This window comes from Bos javanicus, chromosome 23 (assembly GCF_032452875.1).
Source record: "Bos javanicus breed banteng chromosome 23, ARS-OSU_banteng_1.0, whole genome shotgun sequence".
Lineage (NCBI taxonomy): Eukaryota > Metazoa > Chordata > Mammalia > Artiodactyla > Bovidae > Bos > Bos javanicus.
In genome coordinates, this window is record NC_083890.1 from 47753596 (window position 1) to 47781070 (window position 27475).

Sequence of the window (27475 nt, forward strand, 5' to 3'; positions counted from 1 at the left end):
GAGGCTGAATGAATTCTATTCCCTGTAATCAAGAATTGGGGGCCACCGAGAGGTTTTGTGCCCAGGAACCCCACAGGGTCCTTCTGGGTATCAAGCCTGCCCAGGCTTTTCAGTAGTTCAAAGACACTCAGAGACAAGCTTAGAGAAGACTTAGTTTTGCAGGTGCAGAAGAAAACTTGAGTAAGAAAAGTGCCTAGACGTGAGGAGGATAATGAAGGGCTTTAAAAATAATTATGTTTTCTGGAGGTAGATGCCAAAGGGAGGGAAATGAAAAGTTAGAACCCTGACTCAATAACTTGCAATAAGCCAAGTTCACATTCTGTTTATGAAGTCATCTATTTTATGCCTCTTTATTTTCTCTGCTAGAAATTCCTAAATTCCATCTTCACCCCACCCCACCTAACACCTCATTTCAGACCTGAAGACAAAATATACCTCCTCTGGGAAGTCTCTCCTGACCACCTCCTGTCCCCAGGTATCCCACATGTGTGCTGCGCCTTCTTCCATACTGTCATTAGAACGCCCTAGGTTGTAAATTTTGGTGGCTAGAGAAACCCTTGAGGGTAAGCACTGTGCGGGAAGAGAGGAGGGAGAAAGGGAGGGCTAAGAGATGAGCCTTAGAAACACTGGATGTACACAGGAGGTGAAGACGACACTGTCAGGTTGCACTGCCCTCTCCTCTCAACAGGCAGGGAGGCTTGTTGAGACTACAAAATGAATTTTATAAAGTTTACCACACAGCAGCACTAGATTCTAGTCAGCACCGGATTTGTTTCTTCACGACTACAAATCAAAGCAGCCTAGCAAGAAATGGTCCCTTCCATAATTACACGCGTTTTCTCTTAGCCTACGGAACAACTGGTTGAGATTTTGTAAATACAGATGCCAAGAACAGACACTTTTTGCTTTTTACATGGGCATGAATGACTCGGAGAAGTGATTTGGGCAAATTAATCTCTAGACCTATTTCTTCATTTATTAGAAATGACAAAACTGTTCCCCAGAGTTGCCATAACGACCAAGGTGGCAAAGCAGGCACGTCAAAACCCTCTGTAAAATACTGGTGGCTGGTAACGGTACGGATAATATATTTATGCCACTATTATTAATATTCCCTGGAGAAGGGAATGGCAACCCACTCCAGTATTCTTGCCTGGAAAACCCCATAGACACAGGGGCCTGGCGGGCTACACAGTCCATGGGATCGCAAAGAGTCGGACACGACTGAGTGACTAACACACACACATTATTAATATTATTCTATAACTAAATTCCCTCTCCGCCAACCTCTCCAAACCTCTCAAGCGGGTTTGCCGCTGCTAAGTCGCTTCAGTCGTGTCCGACTCTCTGCGACCCCATAGACAGCAGCCCACCAGGCTCCGCCGTCTCTGGGATTCTCCAGGCAAGAACACTGGAGTGCGTAGCTATTTCCTTCTCCAATGCATGAAAGTGAAAAGTGAAAGTGAAGTCGCTCAGTCGTGTCCGACTCTTAGCGACCCCATGGACTGCAGCCCACCAGGCTCCTCCATCCATGGGATTTTCCAGGCAAAAATACTGGAGTCGGTTACCATTGCCAGCGGGTTAGGGAGGAGGAATAAGTTTAGCTCTAACTTTCAGACATCCTCCTCTGCCGGCAGCATCTGCCCTAATCCAGCATGGCGGCACCGGCTTCCTTCTAGGTCAGGTCACTGGCTACAGCGTAGTGCCCTTGCGGGAACCGCCCCTGGGTTGACTCTGCTTCCCCGACGCCCTTTGATGACGCCAAAACCCCGCGCAGGGAGAGCGTCCGCAGAGGTGTGCGCAGGCGCAGCGCAGGCGCGGGTGGGCGGAGCTGGTCGGGATGAGCGGTGGTGGGACGGAGGCCCCGGTGGGTTGCGAGGCCGCCCAGGGTGGCGGCGGCGGCGGCAAGAAGAAGGACTCTCAGGGGTTCACTGGCTCGCCGGCGCACCTCATTATCAAGGGTATGGCGTAGCAGGGCTCTCGCCTGGTGGTCCCAGCGCAGCCCCAGCGACCAGGCGGCGCCCTCTGACCCGGGGCCGAGCCGCGGGTCGAGCCCCGGCGGCCTCGGGTTTGCGGCAGGCTGAGGGTGGGGGACCCTGGCCCGGGTGCGCCCCGTTTTCTCCGCGCCAGGTGCCTCCCAGCAACTGCAAACCGACCCAGCCCCTCCTGCTTCCTTGTAGAAGCCGCCTGTTTCGAAAATTTATATTAATCGCTATATCCTTCTGAAACTTGCTTTTGTGCTTGACGTTTTGTTTGTGGGATTTGTCCATGTTAATAAGTGTTAACCCACTGTATTCATTTCCATTCACTGCTTTGTAGTATCCATGAGTGTATTAGGGTGTTCCCCTCCCTTTTTTTTCCTCTCCTTATGCTCGTCCCGTAGTAAACAATCATACATTCTCTCTCTTTTGTATAAGAGGTTTTTCTAGGGCACATACTTAGGCATGAAATTGCTGGGTGTGCATGTCTTCTAACTTTACTGCTGCTGCTGCTAAGTCGCTTCAGTCTTGTCCGACTCTGTGTGACCCCATAGACGGCAGCCCACCAGGCTCCGCCGTCCCTGGGATTCTCCAGGCAAGAACACTGCTGTGGATTGCCATTTCCTTCTCTAACTTACTAGATGTGGCCAAATTGCTCTCTCAAAACTACTTTAGCGATTTACTAACCAGATAATCCATAGTCTGACCTGGATTTTAATCTCGGCATGAAATTACTGGGTGTACATGCCTTCACTTTATTAGATACTGCCTAATTGTTCTCAAAACTGCTTTACCAATTTACTAACCGGATAATCCATAGTCTCAACCGGATTTTAACCTGCTTATGTTTATGGGAAACAGGAAGAGTGAAACAAGCTAGAGATTGTGCCACTTAGCATGGGTTGACCTTGAATTTCATTTTCTCTTTACAGATCTTGGAGAGATTCATTCAAGGCTCTTAGATCACAGACCAGTTATCCAAGGTGAAACCCGTTATTTTGTGAAAGAATTTGAAGTGAGTATTTGCAACTCATTTTGTAAAAATATCACCCTGATCTGCTAGTGTGTCAATACACAGAAGGGAAATTCTCTAGTTTTAAAATTTCTGATTTCTGTTCTTGTGTCCATAAAATATACAAAGTAAAACTTATTAAGAGACATTGACATGAATAGAGGGAGCACAAGTGTAGGTGGGAGGAGTCTTGGGCTCCAGGTCTGGGGTCTGCTTTGGCTTGTTTACTGTCTGTTGAGCTCAGTTTTTCTTCTGTAAGATGAGGTATAGTAAAAAAAAAAAAAAGAGAGAGAGAGAGAGAAAAGATTTTAAAGATGGATGGGTCAATTTTCTAGACCCCTTTTCTGTATTCTTTTTTTCTCATTTGAGGCAGCAGCATCTACCCAAAGCTCTCAAGTTAAAGCATGAGAATCACCCCTGGCTATTCCCTCCCCTGTAGGTCACATTCAGCGATCAAGTTTCTAGACATTACTGCATAAATGTATCCTCTCTGATCGGTGTGCCTGCCCTATCAACCCAGTCAAATCTAGTCTTCATCCTGCTGCCAGAGTAGTAGTTGTTGAGTTGCTCAGTTGTATCCGACTCTTTGTGACCCCATGTAGCATGTAAGTCTACTCTGTCCTCCACTCTCCCAGAGTTTGCTTAAATTCATTGAGTCCGTGATGCTGTCTAACCAGCTCATCCTCTGCCGCCCTCTTCTTTTGCCTTCGATCTTTCCCAGCGTCAGGGTCTTTTCCAGTGAGTTGGCTCTTCGAATCAGGTGGCCAAAGTATTGGAGCTTCGGCTTCAGCTTCAGTCCTTCCAGTGAATTTTCAGGGTTGATTTCCTGTAGGATTGACAGTCGAAGGGACTCTGCCAGAGAGTTTCAAGCCCTCGGATGTCATTTTCTGTCTGTAGGCAAAGGCCAGTATCCTGTTGTGACCTGGTCCCTGTCTTTGTAGCGGGACCATCTGCCACCCAGCCTCTTACGTTCCGTCCCCACAGTCGTGATGCACCAGCCTGCCATCCTCTTGCGTTTGGCTGTGGTTTTGCACATGTATAATTTGTTCACTGTGCATTGCGTAGTAACACCCCAAGCTCCTAATAGATTGATGGTGGTTAATGGTGTTACACAAACAATTTTGTGATTCTCTGTGAGTCAGGATCTTATTTTCAAGTGAGACTCCAAGCAGGAAGTCTTTGGTCTGCCAGAAGGAGGGAAGGTTTCCATAAACCCTTTACAAGTCCAGAAAGCCTCTGGTACAGAGCACTCAGGAGGCACGGACAGGGCTGCTTCGCTGGACACCGTTTCTGGGCTCAGCAGACGCAGAGGCTGTGGAACACCTGCTTCACAGCGTTGTTGGGAAGACGAAAGGCGTGTGTCTCTCGAAATCTTTCCTGGTACCTGAAGGTGGCTGTTGGTTTTCTTTGTCGTCATTACTTTTGTTGCACGATAAGAATAGTTATCCCTCACACAGAAAACTCACTAGACCCTGTCCCCTTATCCTGCTATGTAAAGATCATTGGCGGTTCCTTAGTGAGAAGAAAGTCTAGGTACAGTGTGGTGGGTACTCTGCTCAAGGTCTTACAGGGTGAAAATCCAGGGCTGGGCCAGGCTCCATCGTTACTTGGTGCTCAGGGTCCTCCTGATTCCTGTGACTGGCGGGACTCACTTCCTCACTGAGGTAGACGAAGGTCCCGTTTCCTTGCTTGCTGTCAACTGGGAGTCACTCAGCTCCTAGAAGCCACCCACCTTCCTTGCCATATGGTCTCCTCTTCAAAGATTTGGGCTCCCCTTGTGGCTCAGCTAATAAAGAATCTGCCTGCAATGCGGGAGACCTGGGTTCAGTCCCTGGGTTGGGAAGATCCCCTGAAGAAAGGAAAGGTTACCCACTCCAATATGCTGACCTGGAGAGTTCCATTGACTGTATAGTCCATGGGGTCGAAAAGAGTTGGACACGACTGAGCGACCTTCACTTACTCACTCACTCAAAGACTTAACAAGCGGAGACTCCATCAGGTCGAATCCCTTTCATACTTCAAGTCTGTGTTGCCGAGAAGAGCCCAGGCCTTGTTAAGGACTCACTGATGAAGTCAGGCCTCCTTGGGATGGTCTCCCTTAAAGTCAGCTGATGTGAGACTTTAAGTAAACTGTCACAGCGGGACCTCCATTGGGGTTTGCCTGAGTGACTGACAGGTGTCTGGGCTTTCCGTGTGGTGCAGCTGTAAAGACTCTGCCTGCCAATGCAGAAGAAGGGGGTTTGACCCTGGGTCAGGGAGATCCGCTGGAGTAAGACATGGCAACCCACTCCAGCATTCTTGCCTGGAGAATCCCGTGGACAGAGGGATTCTGGAGCCTGGAGGGCTACAGTCCGTGGGGTCGCAGAGTCCAGCAGGACTGAGCCGTGTGCTGTTGTCCAGTCACTCAGTCATGTCCAATTCTTTGCGACCCCATGGACTGCAGCACATCCCCTTCTCCTCCCGCCTTCAGTCTTTCCCAGCATCAGGATCTTTTCTAATGAGTCGGCTCTTCACATCAGGGGGCCAGAGTATTGGCGCTTCAACTTTAGCATCAGTCCTTCCAAGGAATAGTCAGGGTTGATTTCCTTTAGGATGGACTGGTTGGATCTCCTTGCAGTCCAAGGGACTCTCAAGAGTCTTCTCCAACACCACAGTTCAAAAGCATCAATTCAGCTTTCTTTATGGTCCAACTCTCATATCCATACACGACTACGGGAGAACCATAGCTTTGACTAGACAGACCCTTGTCGGCAAAGTGACGTCTCTGCTTGTTAATATGCTGTCTAGGTTGGTCATAGCTTTTCTTCCAAGGAGCAAGCATCTTTTAATTTCATGGCTGCAATCACCATCTTCAGTGATTTTGGAGCCCCAAGAAAATAAAGTCTGTCTCTGTTTCCATTGTTTCCTCATCTGTTTGCCATGAAGTGATGGGACCAGATGCCAGGATGTTAGTTTTTTGAATGTTGAGTTTTAAGCCAGCTTTTTCAGTGTCCTCTTTCACTTTCATCAAGAGGCTCTTTAGTGCCTCTTTGCTTTCTGCCATAATGGTGGTTTCATCTGCACATCTGAGGTTATTGACCTGCATACAGATTTCTCAGGAGGCAGGTAAGGTGGTCTGGTACTCCCATCTCTTTAAGAATTTTCCACAGTTTGTTGTTAATCACACCGTCAGAGGCTTTGGCATAGTCAATGAAGCAGAAGTAGATGTTTTTCTGGAACTCTATTGCTTTTTCGATGATCCAGTGGATGTTGGCAATTGGATCTCTGGTTCCTCTGCCTTTTCTAAATCCAGCTTGAACCTCTGGAAGTTGTCGGTTCTTGTCCTGTTGACGCTGCTTGGGGCGTGTCACAGCACAGGGTGTATCTGGGGGCGGGGGTCTCAGGGACCACCTTAGACTTCTGCCTCCCATAAGCTCTTATTACTACCTGTGTTTTTCTTACTCTCTGCTTGTTTATTGCCTGTTGCCCTTCACGAGAATGTAGACAGTTAACTGTTCTTACACTTTGTTGTATCCAAGTGCCTGAAAGAGTGTCTGGTGTGTTGGAGGTACCTAGTATGATCCAGGGGAGCAGGTGGCAGAGCCTGGACTAAAACTTGGCTTTTCCAACATGCACTGGTTTTTCCATCTTTCTCCCCCCTGCCCCAGGCTGACTAATCTGAAATACTAAATAGTTTTTATTTTTTTTAGAGTTTGTAAATGTGTCTCTAAAGACCTGTGTGTGTGTGCTCAGTTGTGTCCAAGTCTTTGCGACCCTGTGGACTGCAGTCCACCAGGCCCCTCTGTCCATGGGATTCCCCAGGCAAGAATACTGGAGTGGGTTGCTTCCCTTATCCAGGCGATATTCCCGACCCAGGGATCAAACCCACATCTCTGATGTCTCTTGCATTGGGAGGTGGATTCTTTACCACTAGCACCACCTGGGAAGGAGATTGTTTACTAAAGAAGAAAATGTTCACACTGGATGTGGTAGATGTAAGCTTGTTGTAGAAGGTCCAGTAGAGCGTCCTGAGCACTTACTTTGCGTGAGACCTCGAGTTAGGAACCAGCGCTGTATCCGTGGGTGAGCCAGACCCAGGCCCCTCTTCATGCAGCTGGGCTGACTCCTGTCCTCACGGAGGAATGGTCTCTGCAGGGCTCAGAGCATTTCGTCAGCGTGTTGGCGCGCTCTGCAGCTGCCTGTTTCATCGTCTTCATGAAAGGTCCCTGGTGCTGGCCTCTCCCACAGTCACCTCCGGGGCGGTCTTTCTGGGAGTTCAGTGGAAATTCCTCTACATCGGGCTCAGCTGCCTTTTCTGTTACACTCTAACCTTTCCCCTTCAAATTGTGAGGGAGACACTGAGAGTGTTTTAGAGATTTAGAGTTGAGTAGATACGTGCGCTATTTACAGCTCTTTTCTTGGCCCAAATAATACCCTCCTCTACTTAATGAAAGCGGAGGAAGGGTGAGAAGAGCTGTCAGGGCTTCCTGGAAGTTTCCCATCTTTCTTTTTTTTTTTTTTAATTGAAGTACAGTTATTAACAGTGTTTCAGGTACACAGCAAAGGGATTGCGTTATGCACACACATTGTTTTTCAGATTCTTTTCCATTACAGATTATTACATGACGTCGAACGTGGTTCCTTGAGTTTCGTCTTCTCTAGACTGTTTAAATGTGGTTCACTTGAAGCAAACCGGCTCACATTTAAAGGGAAGCTTGTTTGTAGCTTATGTGTTTTTAAAAGTTAATGCACCCGGCAACAATGATCTTTTTCTTTATAAAATTTTGTCTCCAGAAGAAGGGAGTAAGGGCCACACGGTGGCAGTGTTACTTCGGTTGTGGGCATCCTGGTGTAATGCTGCAGGCCCTCTTTGTGTTTGCTAGGGTTTCAGGGCCCGTGACTGTCTTGCTCCCGACTTTGCTCAGCGCTTTTATTCCCCCGGTTCCAGTCAGTGCCGTGAACAGAGATCCTGGCAGGGGCCCTCGGGTGCGTGTCCGCCTGGTGGTCTCAGCGAGTAAGGAGGTGCCGGACCTCGGAGAGGGGAGGCCCGCGGGTCACAGTTCATGACCTGTGGTCCTGCGCCAGCTCCTTGCTTCACCTTCAGCAAGTTTCATTCTCCGTTTTACTCAAGAGTTCCTGAATATACCCGACTGTGTCTGGAGGAAGGTATTGGTTCCTAGGGACAGAGCCCTGAAGAGAGTGGCTCTCCTTTCCTCCCACCGTGGCCAGAGGCCCATGACCTCAGCCTTTCCTCCAGCAGGGCTGCTCACGTCCTCTTGCTCACAGGGTGGCTTCGGGAGGCCAGCCATCACGTGTGCGTTTCCTGCAGCAGCAGGGAAGGCAAGTGGGAGGCGGCTGGTGGTATCTGTTCCACAGGCACCTTTACCACCAAATGCTTCCCAGGTGGCTCAGTGGTAAGGAATCCACCTGCTAACACAGGAGATGCAAGAAGCACAGGTTCGATCCCTGGGTGGGAGAGATTCCCTGGAGGAGGAAATGGCAACCCACTGCAGTGGTCTTGCCTGGAAAGCTCCAGAGTGAGAGGAGCCTGGTGGGTTACAATCCTTGAGGTCGCAAAGAGTTGAACACGACCAAGCAGGCACACCGCTACCACAGCGACTCCAGGAATGCTTGGTGATCACCACCAAATGGTATTTGGGTGTTCAGAGGAAGAGAGAAGAGGGGAACGGATCCAGAACTGTCTGCCTCAGCAGATACGCAAAAACAAATAAGAAACAGTCTCTACCTCCAGGGATTTACCATCTGCAGAGAGCAGATTGTCATGATGAAATTATGATGATAAAGTAAGCACAGTGATTGAGATCTCAGAAGAGGGAATAACTCTCAGCTGAGTTGGGAGGGAACTTTTCAGAAGAGGGGCTGATGTTTGAGAAAAAACGTAGATGTTAGAGAAATACAGAAAAGGTGGAGGCAATGTGGATTAAATTTGAGGGAGGAAAAAAAGGATTGTTCACATAGGTACAGTAATGAGAAGAGTTGGGAAGGTTCATGTTGATACATTTGAATGTTGATTTATTAAAGAGAAAAATCCCGTGAAAGGCAGGACAAAGTAAAATTCCACTTGACATCTGATCTCTCATTTTGGTTAGGTTGTAAAAGTATCTCAGATTATTAAATAAAAGGAAAAAGTCTCTCCCCCATATGACATGTAATAAATTTATATGTATATACAGTATGGTTTTAGGACTTGTGGGACTATTATTGAAGGAAAGAAAATTTAAATATTACATCAGTCTCTCATTTCCTCTCTGATACTATTAAATTACGTCTTTAATGTAAAAATATAATAACTGTACTAATACTCTGAATAATTGCTAACATTTTTAAGTGTTTTGTGCCAAGTACTGTCTTAAGCACATTATATGAGCACTTGTTATCAGTTTCAATTTGAGAAAAGTTCACCAATCTGTAATTTTATGGGGTGTTATACATCAGAAACCAAGTTTCATTCTTTCATTCTCTCTCAACTTCTGTATAAGTTTAAAATTTTTTATTATGGAAAAATTAGAGTAAAATATCTTACCCCAGCTGCTCCATAAGATGGTTCAAAACAAAACCTCTAGTAACGACTATACTATTATTTCCTCATAATCACGTTTACCACTCTTCATTTTCAGTGAACTTTTTGCATTGTATTATTTTAAGATTTACAGTAAACTTACTAATACAGCACCGAGTGCTCGTGTACCCCTCGCCCACTTTCTCCCATTATTAATCTTTATATTAATTACTGTGCTACATCAGTAAAAACTAAGAAACTGACACTGGAACATTACTGCTAATGAAACACCAGACTTTACGCACATTTCACCAGTTTTTCCATTACAGCCCTCTTCCTGTCCCGGGACCTAATCCAGGGCAGCACACTGCTTTTAATTGTCATGTCTCTCTAGTTCGCTTTGGTCTGTGACAATTTTTGGGGCTTTCCTTGTTTCTCTTGATCTTGACAGTCTTGAGTTCTGGCCAGTATCCTGTAGAGTGTGGCCCCGTCTGGGTCTGTCTGATGTTTTCCTTAGGATTAGACGGGGCTGACACACTCTGGGAAGGCGTCCCAGCGAGGGAGCACGTCCTTCTGGTCACGTCGCCTCAGGAGGTGCGTGCCGTCATCATGACGTCACTCACGAGGTCACCTTTGTTGACTCCACTGTGAAGTCCATGTTTTTCTCATTCCCTGCTTTATTCTCTGGAAGCAAGTCACTCAGTCGAGCCCACCCAAGCGGGAGGGTGGGTTAAGCTCAGCTTTCTGAAGCTGGGGCTGGGCTCCAGGTCCCAGGACCACCCCCATGTATCAGTTCACCAGCACTTCTCAGCAGGCTGGTGCCCAAGGTTTATCGTGGCCAAAGGAGGCAGAGCAGACTCGCAAAGGGAACAGGTGCCTGGGGAGGCGTCTAGAGGAAGCCAGGCAGAAGCTTCCAAGAGTGTCTCACCCGGTGGAGTCGTACGGGGCACGCTTCACTGCCCCGGAAGTGGGTTGTGACAACATGATGTGTTGTCTTCCGGGGAAGCGCATCTGAGCCTGGGGGTCCAGGGTTCTTACTGGGGACCTGACAAGTAGACGGCCTCTGCCTGGCACGTATCAAAGTTCCAGACTCTTGGAAGGAGAGAGGTGTCTTGTCATTCACGGGAAGTGTTACCTGCTTGGGAGCCGTTGGCTGGTCAAGTTCCCACTCCCCACAAAGCCAACCGTGCAGGCAGGCCTTTGTAAGGTGGTTTCAGGCCCTCAGTGATAACTCTCTTCTACACAGGGAAGAACCCACACGTTACTACTTTTTCCACACACTTTTATTTGAGTGAAGTGGGATCAGAGCATAATAATAGAAGCTTTATGATGATAAGAACCACAAAATATAACTTAAAATCTGATCATTTCTTTGCCACAGATGAAATGCATGGAGTCTAGGTCTCTCCTTATTCTTTTAGTGTTTCTCATGCCCATTTTTAAACATTGGTATGAAAATATGACTCATATTTGCAACTTTTGAAGCATTTCATAATTAAAAAAAAAAATACCTCCAGGTTGTGACCTCAGTCATCGCCAAATAATTAGAAGAAGGCTGTATGAATTTCAGTAATAAGTAGTAGCATAGCAACCAGAACTTGGGTGGAAGTCTCAGAAAGTAATTGCTAAGATTTAAGGCACAATATGTACTTTTCTTTTAATAGGAAAAACGTGGTCTTCGAGAAATGCGAGTTCTTGAAAATCTGAAGAATATGATCCATGAGACAAATGAACATACTCTTCCAACGTGTAGAGCAACAATGCAAGACAGCTTAAACCAAGTTCTCCAGAGATGTAAGCCAGCGTTTTTTTTATATTGCTTTATTTCATAATGCATGCTCTGCCCAAATAGATTTCCGGGGTGTTTGGTGGGAGGTGGAGATGACAGAGGGAAGCTGCCCAGTTTCAGAAGTCAGGTGATCAGTGTGTGTCCCCCTTGATGTTCAGAGCATCAACCTCCCCAGCAAAATTACCCTTCCAGGACGTAAGAAAATTGAAACCTTTTTTTACCTTAAGAAATGATTCTGCAAGAAAATGTTTGATGGCCAAGAATTAGGGTATGCAGTGAAGCTTAGTTGCCAAGCAGGACACCAGAGTTTTTAACTTAAAAAAAAGTCCTGTTGTAAATGTTTGTGTTTTATCACTTTTTGCATTAAGCAAAATGTTTTAATGTGGAAAGATGTTTGCTAAAAAGAATATTTTCTAAACATATCAAATTACAAAATCAAAGGAGTTTTATGAGTAACTGAGTTTAAAATTAGAGGTGTTAGAAGAAACTCGGGGCTTCCCCTCAAACCCACATTGATGCTGTTCAGTTTGTCCAAGGACAGAGGTTGCTGGCAGATAATGAGGCGGTGGAAAACGAAGCAGCGTCTAGGGGAAAAGGGAAGCACCAGGACTTGCCTGGTGGGCCAGTGGCTAAGACTCCGTGCTCCCACTGCAGGGGCCTGGGTTCCATCCCTAGGCGGGGAACTATTAATAGATCCACATACCGCAACTGAGAGTCCGCATGCCACAGCTGAGACCTGGTGCAGCCAAATAAACAAGTTGTTTTTTTTTTTTTTAAAGAAAGCAAAGGCTGGTGACGTAGTGGCCTTTGAGGGGAAGTGGCGGGAGGGCTTGGTTAATGACTGAGTTACCTGAGGGTGTGTGTGCAAGTCCGGGTGAGTCTGCGCCCTCGGATGCTCGGAGGAAGGTGGAGAGGACAGGGCGACATGTGGTTTCTCTGAGTGGAAGAGGGAAGAGTCTAAACCTGATCTCAGGCTTTACATGTCGCTGCAGACATGCCCTTGCTCCTTCATACAGTCAATTCCTTAACCTTGAGAAGCTGTCTAGACATTACACTGGAAATAAAACTCAGATTTATTGATCAGAATGCCTGTGTATGCTTTTGAGATGTGCTGTAACTTTCCTTTTATACACTTCGAGTATATAAAAATAAGTGGGATTACAATTAGTATTTTTTAAAAACTATGAATGGATTTTTCAGTTAGTTTAATTCCTGGGTCATTGCTATTTCTGATGGGAAGCCTCACGTTAAATGCATCGTCTTGGACTTCCCTGGTGGCCCAGTGGCTAAGAATCTGTCTGCCAGTGTAGGGGACCCAGGTTTGGTCCCTGGCCCACGATCCCTGGATCCGTGGGGCCGCTACATTCCTGCGTTGCAGCTTCCGAGCCTGCATGCTCTAGCGTCCGTGCTCCACACCAAAAGGAGCTATCACAGTGAGAGGCCTGCACGCCACAGCTAGAGAGTAGCCCCGCTCGCTGCAACTGGAGAAAGCCACGTGCATCAGTGAAGATCCAGCACAGCCAAAAATAACGTAAAAAAATTTTTTTAAAAGCATAGTCTTCACAGTGAAATAGCAAAGTTTTTAGAGGTCACAGGGAATCCAGATGGTAAATGTATTTTCCTAAAAGGAAGAATTAAAATGTGAGGCGATAATGAAAGTTTTAGCATTAGAAACGCACAGCAGCCTTGGGGGTACTGCTGCTGCCAGAAACAGGAATGGCTTCCCCAGGAGGCTCCAGCCTGAAGATGTCCTTGTATCTGTTATCACGAACCTCACAGGTATAATGGAGATAATCGTTTGCTTTTAGAGCCAACGTAGTTTTTTAAAAATTGGCCTCGGCCCAGCTGCTGTTCCTGGGGAATTTCATGTTTGAAAAGTTGACATTTTACGCCACGATGCTGGCTTGTGTTTATCTCTGGGATAGACTCTCATCTGAGTAACTTACAGTTAAGCTACAAGGTTAGTGACAGTGGAGTTTTGTCTTGCGCCCGTCAGGCCTGTCTTAGCTCCGCACTTCTGAGAGCTGAGCTGGGCATGCAGTCAGCTGAGACTCCCAGAACTTGGAGTGCGGATCTTCAGCTGTTGGTCTAACACTGTGCGTGAAACTGAGCTACAGTGGGGCGTTGGGGACGGGGGCGCATCCTGGACTGTTGGCACGGAAACATAGAATCCTAGCTGAGTGTCTTAGCATTGGGTGAGCAGGGGCGACAGAGCCAAGATCACCTGTGGCTTCTGGAATCTCAACCCCGGAAAGTCGCTGAGCTCTGGGAGGATGTGTAAGCGGGGAGAGTGACCCACGCAGCACCCTGTCAGCAGGACACAGCCTTTACATTTCTCCATCCCAGAGACACTGCTGAGTGTCTGTTCTTCTTGCTTAAAATCAGGGAGAGGGTGGGATGATTTGGGAGAATGGCATTGAAACATGTATAATATCATATATGAAATGAGTTGCCAGTCAAGGTTCGATGCACAATACTGGATGCTTGGGGCTGGTGCACTGGGACGACCCAGAGGGATGGTATGGGGAGGGAGGAGGGTTCAGGATGGGGAACACATGTATACCTGTGGTGGATTCATTTTGATATATGGCAAAACCAATACCATATTGTAAAGTTAAAAAATAAAATTAAAAAAGAGAGAAAGAAAAAAAAAAATCAGGAACCAGTCCTCCTTTGAGAGGGTAAGAAGGACAGAAGGTCTCTAGGGTGTTTATCAATTTAAGTTAATTAACAAGGCCATAGTAAAAGAATTTTCTCTACCTTCCTGCCTTCCTCTCTCTTTTTAAGACTTTATTTTTCATTATTTAAACATAAGAATATATGTCTAAGTAATAAGAAAGTAGAAATAAAATAAGAAAAAGAAGAAAGCAATAAATCAGTTTAATTATCTAAAGATAACGGTTGGTTTTTAACTTTGGTGAATTATCATGCCGACATCTTTGTGTATATATATCAAAATAGAAGGCTGAGTGGAGGTGGTAACTGAATGAACAGTTCGGAAGGTGTGAGGGGCAGAAGAGAACTTTAGGTAAGAATGGGCTCGGGCAATTTTTGAGTTAAGGTATTAATTTTAAATTTTACTTGAATTTAGCAGAACAAAATCTCAAGTAAAACTGAAGGAAATACATTAAAACAATTGTTTCTTTATTGTAAGAGAGAGTTGTTACTGAAAGATCACTCAGAGAAAAATAATGGTTAGAAGATGGGCAGAAGTTAGGACGCTGTTGTTTCCGCATTAGGTGCCGGGCGCGGGGAGGGCCAGGCCTTCACCCCGCCCTCTGCTTCTCCCCCAGCCTCTCAGTTGTGACCCCTCACTTTGTTTACAAGTGCGGTTTTACAGAATTTGCTTTCCGTTCTGCAGTAATAATGCTGCCAGTTGTTGAGTCTTAAGACCGTTCAATTTCTTTCTGTTTGTGGTCGGTTTTCAGGTCTGTAATGGTGTGGTTATACTTCTGTTTGTTTCCTTGGTTCTGCGGTCCCGTTTTTCGTGCCGTGTGTTTGGTGTCTCTTAATAAACTCGTATGATTAGTTTTCTTAGGGAGCATCTGTGGAGAATGCTGAGGCTTCCTTTCAGAATTGTCTCATCTGTTTCTCCCTATTGTATCCCTTTCTCCCTACTCCCCCGCTCTATTTCTCTGCAAATTAAAGCATGTTAGAGTTCTAAGAATCTTGTCAACCCACTTTCTTGTTCTCATTTTTCAGGGGGTGGGGTGGTTATGGTGGGGTGAGGCATCTCAGTTCTTCACAGAATCTGTTCCTGTTGCTACTGAACTAGGAACAACCGAAACGTGGTGTAGAAGAGATGGGAAGGTTAGAGAAATGAGCCTTTTCCTCGTGGAGTCTTGGCTTGTGAGGAAAGGGAAAAGAAAAGTGTAGTCACTTCTAAGGTAGTTTTCTTAGATTTTAGGAAAGCAAGTTTCCTTAAATTCAGAAAGCAAACCTTTTTTTGGTCATGTGGATGAAAAGTTAAAAAATACATTACTTCAGAGACTGAAATTTCCAAAAATGGATATTCTAAGTACAAAGATAATTGTGATAAGAAAGAAAAGTGTGCCTTTGTCAGATGTGTTGTAATTAAACTTTTAAATGACAAAATACGTGTCATGTTCCTGTAACTCTTAGATTAAGCCCAGAAAATGATGAAGCACCCAAAGTCCATCAAATGGATTTTTTAAAAGTTATGTTCAAAAAAAATAAAAGTTATGTTCAGAACCAGGCGGTGGGGGGGAAATCAGGAAATGATGGAGCCACTGCTCAGGAGAGATGATGTAATATTAATATACCACAGAGAGAAGGCAGATCTAATCAACTCCTGTTTGGTTTTGTTTTCAGCTTTTCTATTAAAACAAACAATGATCGGGAACCTTCACTTTTAGTACTTCAGTATTATCTTTGATAGGACTAGAACAAATGGCTGCTGATAAAAACTTGACTTTTTAACAGTGGCATCCTCCTCTTTGCCATGCTCGCACAGGGAGGGCCTAACATTATTCTGGAGGAAGTCCCGGCGCCTGCCCTGCACGGAGCTCTGAGCTCACTGGGGCTGGCTCGGGGCGGGTGGAAGGCTACTTGTGAAACAGCTGGGGAAGCCTCTGTTTGAGGCGGTGCAAGGTCACGTGGTAGGATTTACACCTGCCTGATAAAAGAATTTCAAATAAGAGTAAGTCCACATAGGGAAGGGGTTCATCTGGAGGGCTTTATGAAGGCACTAAACCTGGGAGTGGGCTTTTGAAATGTAAACATTACAACTAGAGGAGAGGAATGAGGAAAGCACTCTGACTAGGGAGGGGCCAGGGTGTAGAGTAATAGTAGCAGTAACTTTCTTGACTGCTTACTGTGTGCAAGAACCTCTGCTCTGAGTGGCTTTTGCTATTAGTGTTAATCTTTCCGTGGTTTTTAAGCATGCTGTCTACTTCATTACCTATTTCTCCTATCAGCTTTTAAGTCCTCTCACCAGTCGTTACGTTCATTTCACAAACGAGGAACTAAGATTCTGAGAGGTGAGGAGCAGTAGCAGTAGCACCTGGCACCTAGTAGCTGCTCAAGAAATCACCTGACAAATGGCTGAATGAGTGAGGAAGCAGACACGTCCCAGAGCAGTCACACAGGTAGTAAGAGCTCAACTCCAGGTGTGACTGACAGAGGCTGACTCTCAGCCTGCACGCCAGCCAGCGCAGTAAGTGAAAACGAGTGTGCAGAAATAAAATGGGTCTGGGAAATGAAGAGGTTTGGCGTGATGGACCAGTGTCCTCGGTGAAATCGTGAGGGGGTAGAGCGTTGACGGTGAGAGCTGAGTCTGCAGAGCCGGGGTCTGGTTCGAAGTCCCGCTCTCTGTGTCTGTTAGTCCCGTTACTGCCATTACGGACATTTCACTTCTTCACACCTCAGTTTTTTTATAGATGCCAAAAAATCTGTAAAATGGGATGGTGGTCCTCACCTAGTAGGAAAGTGGAGAGGAGTAAAACATGGATAGTACTTAGCACAGCTCTTGGCACATAGTCATACTCAGCAATTAGCTACAGTAATTATTACCAGCTGTTGTAATTCATTGAAAAGGGAACTGACTCAAAAGCAAGCAGTCCAGAGAAACCTGAGTCTTGGCAGTCTGGCCAGGGTGAATTAAAAGATGGGAGAGGAGGCGAGAAGAATAGTAGAAGGTCATTGGAGCTTTCTGGGTATCAAGTCCTGCCTGCAAGGGAGCAGCAGTACAGATGAGGAAAAGGAGAGAGGAAGCTGATGTATCAGAGACGCTGTAAAGGCTGCCTCCATCAGAAGGGAATAATACGTTTATCAGGTGTTTTATGTCTTTTCAGAGACTCTTGAGGTTGTTAATGATGACTTGTCATCGAAATCAGTACTAAATGTCCTTGGCTCACAAATGATAGTGGTTCTCATTATGCCGTTCCGAATACTTTTTTTGTTTTTTCACTTTTTAGCCACCATGCCGTGAACAAAACTAGCTTTTTCGGTGTAGTTTCTTGAGATCTAAGACAATCCAAGTGTTTTTTTGTTTGTCCTTTTGTTTTTTAATCCAGATAAGCCTCCCCTTGAACAAGGGCTGGTGACTGAAAATCCACTGTCTGTTTTATTTCAGTGCAAGCAGCTACTGACTCGGTCCGTAGACTCCAGCAGAGGGAACAGGAGCGAAAAAAGGTAAAAGTGGAACCTTTGGATAATGGAGCCTGTAACTCCAGGGCTTTTATCATCATATTATTAGCAGTTACTTTTGGTTAAAAAGAAAATCTGAATTTGTTTTCTTTTATGCAGTGATTTTTAAAGATTAAAAAATGGCTGATTCATTGAAGCTGTGCTGAGTCAATGAAGTCAGATAATTGCACTGTGTATTTTTATAATTTAGATTGCAGACTTCTTTTTTTTCCTTTTCAACATTTCCATCTCTTCCCTGAAAATGGATTTCTCTCTAGGAGGAGAAAGAATAGGACTTTTACATGGAACAGAAAATACCCACCAGCTTGAAATAGCAGTCTTTGAGCCTGAAGCCTTGAGGGTATGATGTATATTTTTTCTAGAGAAGGAGACATTCATGCCTGTGGATGGGCTCTTTAATGACTAATCTGAGAGTGTGTGAATCACTTGCTGGGTAGTGCTTTGCTTATTTAAACTATATCTTAACTAAATTCAGGTGTGGAAAAACAGCACAAGAATTTAAGTTCCCTTGATACTTTGGTGTTTTAAGTTACAGTTTAAAGAATTTTCATAACTTATTTTTTGCTCTAAGCCGGTAGAAATATGCTTGTTAAGAAATATGGAAAATACTGCCTTTTTGCGTGTAGTGTATCAGCAAGTATTACTGTCTCCATTTCTCTGCAGTGTGTGGTTGGTTAATCCATGATAATGGTACAGATCTGCCACTGCAAAAAAGAAAAACAATGAACCTTGCCCAAGTTTAAGTTTCTCAGCTTTCTGTTCAACTCTTAATGTTGATATGAAGTTTAAAGATTCAGCAGCTTGATGAATCAAGCCTTACCAAAAGGACTTGATGATTAAGCCAAGTGGGAAGGCTGCCTGGGAGGAACAGGATCCCAGTGGGCCAGGGGGTGAGCAGGGCTGTCCTCAGCACACCCGTGATCTGGCAAGGCCGTGCTGGCCGGGGAAGTCGGGGTGTCGTACCTGCCCGGTGTCCAGAGAGCACGGTGAGGGCGCCACCGTGGGCGGGGTTGCCGGGGCGGCTGGACCGCAGGTGTTGTTCTGGTCTCCACTTGACCAGGTGCCACTGGGGGTGAAAGATTGTAGTTTAGGGCAGTTTGTACACACAGAAGCTAAAGACCTAGGAGTCCCAAACCACCGACACGAATGGAGTGTAGGACAAAGTTAAGACCTGTCATAAAGTTGTGGGGAACTTTGCATGGTCCAGGCAAAAAGTGTATTTACTAGGAGGATGGGGGCGCCCCAGCCCAACCTTGATCTGCGTGTAGGAATGCGAGTGATGGAAGATGGGAAGAAAGATATTGTAGGACAGGGGACAAGGGGAGTGAAGCAATGGATGGGAGAGGTCCAGGGAGCTGGCCCGTGGAGTATCCACATGGGTCTTTCCAGAGAGGAGCGCAGAGAACCAGGCGTGAGATGTGAAGCAGTTTGTTGTGGAAGCACCAGGGACGTGTTTGCGTTTGAGAATCAGGGAGACTATGATAGAGCCCTGGCTGTAACATGCAGTTCTCATGGCTTTCAAAATAAAAGTGAAAAAGAGTCTTTTTTTTCTTAATGTGACTGTGCACTCGTTATTGATCTTCGTTTCTAAGACATTCTCAGAGCAATTCTGATTTCTTATAAAATGGCGATTCTTGCCATTCTTGAGCAGAACTAACCTAAAATTATACTGGGGATGGATGGTTCTTCTTGACTCTTTGAACTTTTTTCACATTTGGTGTATTAACAGTGTCTAAGTAGGAAAATTACCAGATTGGGGAAAAAAATACATGGTATCTTCTGTTTTTAGCTGCTTGCCTTTGTTAGCTAACCATGTGCCCTTGGGTAAGCCCTTGAGCTTCAACACAAATGCTGGTGGTTCTCACCGGGTGGATTGATGGTTTAGGTACCTGATACGCTGTGTTGTGTAATTTATGTGAAATAGTCTTACTCTCCAAATGTCAGGTGGCATTTTTCCCCACCAGCTCAAGTGTTTGGGTAAGATGCAGGCAGTCACTGTGGATAAGAGCCCTGCCGTGGTCTGTAGAGTTGGTGAAGTTCTCGAGAATTCCTGTTGATGATTTTCTAAATTAAAAGATACTGTCCCTTGGTTTAAAAAAAAAAAAAAAGAGAGAGCCTCAAGAAATAATAAAGCCCTTGGGGATTTTCATCTTAAATGCAGGTATTATCTCAGAGATTGTTATTGAACTGTTTTTTTTTAATGGAATACACATTAAAAAATCAAGATTTTAGAATACATTGAAATATCTTTATTTGTACTTATCTGGTTAGCAGAGCATTTGAAATATGGATCTTCAAAGTCTTTTTCTTTTTCAACTGTCATACCTGGTTTTGCCAAAACTGTGTATGGCAGAGGTTTGGGACTACGTATGTATAAGACAGAGAAGTGAGGTTTAATCTCTCATCTAGCAAGTCTGTACCAAGCCAAATTGACCTCTAGCTGCATTTTACAGTCTAATGTGAACCGTTCCTTGGTTATTCCCTTGGCTGCATTTTGTGTATTTGAATGGCTCTCAGAACAAAGAAAGATGGGAGTAGTAATGGAATAAAATAGACCATTGCCTTTAATCGTTATTACTTTCATATCGAGACAATTTGTGGAATCCTGTGGGAAGTAAATCATGATAAACGTCATTCATCCAAGTCACATTTCCCGCAATTGATACCTAAAAGTACACTCAGAACAACAAAGGCACATTCCCCAGCTCTTTGACATGTGCCTTAAAAACTAGTAACTAATGCAAGCTGCATATTGGGTGCTACCAATAAGAGTAGTGAAATGAAAATACACGGCTGATAAAATTCAGTGACTTAAATAAGCCGTCAAAAGCAGACTCTGAGTTGATTGATATCTGACACTAGTTTACGGGGTTCATGCACAAGCATCAACTTTTGAAGTTCTGTTCAGTCAGACTAGAGATAATAATAAAGTGAATGTGAATCCTTTGATTCATCTTGTCCACAAGTGCTTACTAGATTTAGTCTTACTTCTTGTTTTGTTATGAGAGCAGTGAGTTAGTGTGGCTTATCCATTTCTTTTGATAGAGTTTGGAGATGGCAGGTAGTGGGTCAGTACACTAGGCTGTCTGTATCTGCTGGTTCTGCATCTGTGAATTCAACCAAAATGTTCTAAATGGATATTTTTTAAATTCTAGAAAGTTCCAAAAAGCAAAACTTGAATTTGCCACATGCCAGCAGCTGTTTCTATAGCACTTACATTGTGCTTGCGTAGCATTTACATTGTATTAGGTATTATGCGTAATCTGGAGATGACTTTAAATGTGTGGAAAGATGTACAGGTTACATGCCGCATCCTGTACCATTTCTCTAAGGGCCTTGAGCATCTGCGGACTTTGGTATCCCTGAGGGTCCTGGAATCAGCACCCCACAGATCCCTCAGGGTGACCGTACATAGTGTCTTAAGTACTGAAAATAGCTACACTTGTTATTCTGACACTTAATACTTTCTCATTTATCTGCATAAGGCATATGTAAGATTAAAAGCACATGTATTGCTTACAGATATTCCAAAGAACCTTTTAGACGACCGTTGGTTTATTCAGAGTTTGCCCTTAGATCCAGGTTTTTCACCCTCTGCACTGTTGACATTTTGGAGCAGATAAATCTCTGTTGTAGAGTCTTATGTAGGATGTTCAGCACATCCTTGGCCACTACCCACCAGATGCCAGTATAACCCCTTCCCCCCAACCTGCGTTGTAATAACCAAAAATCTGGGGGACAGAGGACAGGAGTGTCAGAATCATCCCCCAGTTGAGAATTACTAGAGTAAAGCATGCAAAAATGTTCGTGTCCATCACTTCTTTTATAGACCTGGTCGTGGGCACAGTTTGCCTTCAGGACTGACTTCACGTTTATCTCCAATGGGACATAAGGAAGCTGGGTTATTATTACTATTTCTCTGTTGTAGAAAGAGACAAAACCTTTACAGCTAATTACTTTTAGTACCGAGTTATAGCTCCTTAGTAAACTTCTCCTTTATTTTCTTTTAAAGTGGGGTTTTCTTTTTTTATCTTGAGAAAACAAATGTGTGTACATCTTTGAGTATGAAATTGATTTCATTTGGGAACCCCACCCACCCCGAAACTAGAAGGTTTTTTAATTGCAGTAAAATGCACACATACATAGTTTGGGAAAGTATTAAACATAAGTCTGGAAGAGATTCATAAAAAGCACATTTCACAGCAAATTTTAGAAATTGCAATACTATATTTCTTTGGAAACCATTGTAGTGGGTCCCAGTCTCCACAGGATAAAAAATTTTAAGTACAGAGTAAAAATATGTAAACTTAGGTAAACATCGTAGTGTAGAATTATAGATTTGAACTAATTCAGACTTTTTTATGCGATTACTCTGCTGTGGTTTTTTTGTTGTTGTTGTTTTTTAAACGCAAGAATATTGAGTGACCCCGGGGTTAGAGGGGCCAAGCATCTAAGGAAAGCGTGTGACGTGATTCTGAGCTGTTCGGAGTTTACTTTGAAATGAACGTGTGTAGGCGACTCACTTTGTCCAGGATTGGCTCTGTACCTGGAAGTCCTTTAAATTAACTTCAGAGTTTATCATTAAAGGATAAACAATGAAAATGTCTTAATTTGAAAGTTGGGTATTACTGACCTTCAACAGTAACCTCAGCAATTGTTTAGAACTCAGACCAAAGAAGGATCTGGGGGTGAGGAGTCCCGTGGCACTGACCTTATTCATACTTGCGAGCGCCTGGTGGTGATAACCCAGCCTTTCTGGTGCGTGTGTCACGGGTGTGAACTTTGTTCGCACAGTGCACCCTCTTGTGACCTCCGCTCAGCAGAGCTCTCCCCACTCCTGCTGTGTGCACCATTAGTATGTATTGCATCGTTATTGAAAAATTGTACATGCGGACCGGCGCGTGTGATATGACTCCGTTTGTTGTTAAGTAAATGTTTGTGTAAACATAGGAAAAAGACTGCAAGTGTAGCCATGCAACTAGTAACAGCACCAGGAAAAAGGAAATGGGTTTGATGTGTATGTGGGGTAGAGGAGGGGACTGTCCCTTTATATTCTTGTGTTTGAATTTGTTTCTAAGCTCTGTAATACTTCTTTAATAAAAATGAAGGGGAAATGCTAATCCAGGAGAAATTACTGAGCCATAAATATTTACACTTTCTGTTTTAATAGATTTTTGCAGATTGCTTGCCAAAAATACTAATTACTCCCACCACCATGAACATCAGCTTTTGAATATATAATTTAATATGCACATTTTTGGTAGCTGTAGAAATTTTAACTGCAAACCATAATTACCTATTACAGGTAATTTTAACCAATTACTTATTACAGGTAAATAGTTTGATTGCTATACTGTGTTCTTCTGTTAGTCGTGTGTGAATCTGTTGAGCATAACGACAGATGTGACTATGATTTTTCAAGAGTGTTTCAGCTAGAGGAATCCTTGTTTCAGACTGACACAGAATCCCTTTATTTGACCTTCAAAGCAGAATTACTGCACGCAGGAGATGGTCGTCTGAAGTTAGCTCACTGTTTACAAAAGATTGTTCCTTTTTTTTTTTTAATTTATTTTTAATTGGAGGGTAGTAGTAGTGGTGTTAGTCACCCAGTCGTGTCCCACTCTTTGCGACCCCGTGGACTGCAGCCCGCCAGGCTCCTCTGTCCATGGGATTCTCCAGGCAAGAATACCGGAGTGGGTTGCAGTCCCCTTCTCCAGGGGATCTTCCCGACCCAGAGATCGAACCTGGGTCTCCTGCGTTGCAGGCAGATTCTTTACGGTTTGAGGCACAGGGGAGACCTTAATTGGAGGATAATTGCTTTACAATGTTGTGCTGGTTCTGCCGTGCTACAGCATGAATCAGCCATGAGTACACATATGTCCCCTCCCTCGTGAGCCTGCCTCCCACCCACCCTGTCCCTTATTTGGGAGAGTCCTTTTTAATTGTGAACAGTCACTGGCTTGTTAGGCCAGGAGGCGTGCTCCTGTTGGGATGTGCTTGGGGGCATCTTTGCTGCTTCATGGAGGAGCAGTTGGGCGCCCTGTCTAGGCTCCGTTCTCGGGAAGTCACAGCCAGGCGTACCGCTTTCCTGACAGCTGCAGTTGATGACCCCCGAGACGACCTTCGCTCCTGCCGGCTTAGGGCGCTCTTTAACCTGCTTCTGAGCATGCGGGGTTAGTTACTGTCCTCTGTGCTTATTAGAAATTAATTTCCAGCTCACGCCAGGGTGTCATTTTGATAAAGTTTATTTGCATTTTTCTTATCTGACTATGGCTTTTCTCTTAGAATATAATAGTTTTGCCAAAGTTCCATGAAAGAATTTAATGAACTCTTAATGTTTTATTTATCTTTTGAAGAACGACCGCCTCTGAGGCTGAAAGGTTAAAGTCATGTTTTGCCTTTTGTCTAACCTGTTTCCCCAGCGCATTGGATTGGCAAACCCCCACCCTGGTCTCTCCACACCACGGTCCACCTGCTCAGACCCCCTGGGTTGAGGGACGTACTTGAGGGGGTTGTTTCACTCTAACTGAAACTTCAGATTCACTCCTGACCTCTTTTTACTTGGAAAGCCTTGGTGCTGAGGAACTTTAGATCGGATTGGCAGAAAAATACTCTTGCAATAGCTTTGTGTGTGTGTATATGTAAGACTTTTAGCCATTTGTGTAAAAACTTCCCTGAAATGATCTGATTTGCATTTGGGATAGAAAAGGCATAGGTTTGGGTGTCAGCGAGTCCTACCTTTGCATCTACGATTTAGTAGCTCAGTGGCCATGAAGAAGTCCATTTAGTGTCCTCATACAGAAATATTAAGAAACATCTCAAGATGAACTTAGGATATTTGATGCAGATACGTTTGGTGTTTATTTGCTTTAAGAATTGGAACTGAACTAAAGAGATTGCTTGAGTTCTCGCCTATTGATTAATAACCTGTGGTTCATTTAAATGTGTCTAAAAGATATTTTGTGTAAGACATGCATTTTAATTTCTTGCAACAGTAATTCTTTTGGCCTATATTCTTTAATTTTAAATTATATGCAGTTAAATGGAATTGGAGAAATAGACGTATGAAAATTTACTTGGATTGTGTTTGGATCTGTTGTTTAAAATACTAGATATTTTTGAGATTTCAGAAATGTGAATGCCCACTTTCAGGCATAGTAAGAGAAGCCTTAGATGTGTCTGATATGTTGTTTTCTTGTTGGACATTAAAACTGTTAACGGAGTTTTATCATTGCGACTTACAAGCTGATTGTTATGCTGCAGTGAGCAAATGTCAAGAGATAAAATTATTTTTGTCTCCCTGCATGGCAAAATAATTGTCTGGAAAATGTCACATGACTTTCAAATTTTCTTTTCTCAGATTCATAGTGACCTTTTAATAGCTAGTGAGAAACAGCACGTGACGCAGTGGGAGGATTTCATGAAAGAGCAGCACAGCGAGCAGGCAGAGGTGGACGAGGAGCACAGGAAGGCCATGGAGAAGCTGCGCGAGCAGTACGCCGAGATGGAGAAGGGCCTGGCAAGGTTCTCAGCCTTCTGAGTGCGTGAACCACAGCAGTGACGAACTAACGAGAAAAAACTGATGTTCCCCCCCGCCAAAAAAAACCTCCCACCAAACCATTTAGCCTCTGCTTCAAGCTTAGCAATATACTCGATGGCACTCTCCTGTCGGAAGACGGAGCCCTCTCCTTGAGTCTTCCCTGTTTCCTAGAGGAGTGCCACGTCTTTCCAGTTTCAAGTGCCTCTAAATGATCATTTAAAGGGGAAGGAGTTGGAGGAAAGCGGTATCCACGTGCTCTCGGTTAATGTGGACCAGTCTTGCTTTCCATTGATTGATTATCTCGGAGAACTAACCGTAAGTACAGACTTCTTAGGGAAGTAATTTAATTCATCCTTCTGCAGGGTTAATGTTAGTTTATCATTGTGGCTTAGAAAGCAGAGATGGTGTCTGCCTGTCGTGGCCTCCTTGGCTCTTGAAGGAATGTATACAGTGTTGTTCTGTGAGTAATTACTGTTGACAGAAACAGCTGTCCTGGGAGCAGAGGTCATATTGAAGAGAGAGGAGCATCAGAACTGCGTCTCCGCTGTGACATGGGGCCACGCCGGTCTCTGAACGGCCCGCTGGGAGAAGGTGTATAATGCTGTGTTTTCGCTGGACAACAAGACACGCTTGTTAAGATTGTGGCCTTCCAACACTTCATATTTTCAGCTTTGTTTAAAACATGCTTACAAGGAAAAGCTTACCAGAAACACGATTGACTTTTAACCTTTCCAAGAACCATAATCTTGCCCATAGTCTTTACCTCATTTTTACGTCTGTTTTTGCTGTGGGTAAGCTTTGTAAGATAAATAACGTCTCTACATGTTTCAGCCATTTAATGAGTAATCAGCAAATTCTGCCAAGGCCTCCCTCTGGAACCGTATAAAGATCCTGGCTCTGAGTAAACCAGAAGTATTTGCCCACACGGCAAATGATCCATGTTAAATGTAAATCCTTTTTAGTGTTGAACGTCTGTTCTCATAAGCAGGTGTATTATGATGAAATATGTACCAATTCTGTCATCACTGTGATCTTTAAAAATCTGCATTTAACAGTCTAATTGAGGAACTAAATAGATTTTTTTTTTATTTACCATGAACCAAGCAGAATTATATGCAATAATTTCAGGAGATTTATGGCACATGAATGTGAGGTATGGGTAGACCTTTCAGGTCTTTTCATTGCCCTTCGGTGAAGAAAGGCACAAGCAAGAAAATACCCAGCTTTCTTGTGTTATCTTAGTGTTGCTCCTGCAGAAAAGTGACAATGCCTGCCTGTGTAAATTTATGGCTTACTGTCAAAGCTTCATTCTTGGCTGCATGTTGAAAATGTGATTAAAGTTAATAGAGGAGATGAAATAAGTATTTGAAATTTCTTTCAATAACACAGAACTTCTGCCAACTCCCTCTGTCTGCTACTGTAGGCTTGACAAGCTCATCCATCATCCTCTGGTACCTGGACCTAAAAGAGTACTTGCTGACACGCAGGCATGTTGGAATTTTCTTAATTCTCTTTTCAGTGGATGGAAAAAGAAAACATACTTCCAAAAATATCCTGCACATGAAAAGGGAGGGGAACCCTAAATGAAAATTCCCTTTGTACTGTAGGCAGTTTCAGAAGAGCTATTAATTGCCAGTGCACCACTGAACAGAGGCTGGAACCAGGAAACCAGGACCGTGCGTGTGAGCAGTAACGATTCCTCCACTTGTGCATAGATTTTTGACCATGTTCATTCATGTCGTGTGAATAATAAAGATTTTACCATATGAGTTTGTATATATTATATGAGGATCTAAGGGCCTTCTTAAACCAAAATGACTTCATGAACTTTTTGAGCTTTAAACATTGATGCTAAATCTCTTCTTTGTAACTTTCTTAGCTATTGAATATACCTTCTAAAAGAGATGGTTGGTTCTCTTTCCTTTTAATATTTTTAGTAGTGAACACTTTCACTTATATTTCTCAGTTTCTAAACCACTTTTGATATGTGTTTTATTTATATATGACATTTTGCTGTAGTGGTCATGTAATAAACAGCTTTTCTGCTGTTACGCTGTCTAGCAGAGAGAATATAGCTTCTGGGTGGCTCACGGGATTACTTTCTAATGAGGAAATGAAATACTGTTTTGTCAATATAAAGTGCTGTAGAAAGGTCTTAAAATTCTCACTTTTTTTCTTTTCCGTCATGATTTCTTTTTTTTTTTACTTGGATATGTGGATTTTTTTTTTTTCCCCTAACATGTAGACTTCTCAGTTCTGTTCTTATTGATTTCTGCTTTCATTAGACTGTGGTCCAAGAATAGATTCATATAAGACTGAAATGTTACAGTTTGTTGAGATTTGCCATCTGACCCAAAATACGGTCAGTTTTGTAAACGTGTTGGTGCTTGAAAGTGTGCGTATTTCCAGTTGTTGGGTGTTCTTTAGACCAAACTGGTACTTGTATTGGCCAAATTGTCTCTGTTTTAATGTTCTTTTTCTTCTACTT

General features: G+C 44.0%; 1 protein-coding gene across 1 annotated transcript; it reads left to right on the plus strand.

The window, feature by feature from the left end:
* Positions 1-1760: 1760 nt before the first annotated feature.
* On the plus strand, positions 1761-26753 carry BLOC1S5 (biogenesis of lysosomal organelles complex 1 subunit 5). Its single transcript, XM_061398921.1, has 5 exons — positions 1761-1961; positions 2912-2994; positions 11155-11284; positions 17374-17432; positions 24808-26753. Exons 1-5 carry the CDS (start codon positions 1841-1843, stop codon positions 24985-24987), a joined length of 573 nt encoding a protein of 190 aa, XP_061254905.1. The 5' UTR covers positions 1761-1840; the 3' UTR covers positions 24988-26753.
* Positions 26754-27475: the final 722 nt, after the last annotated feature.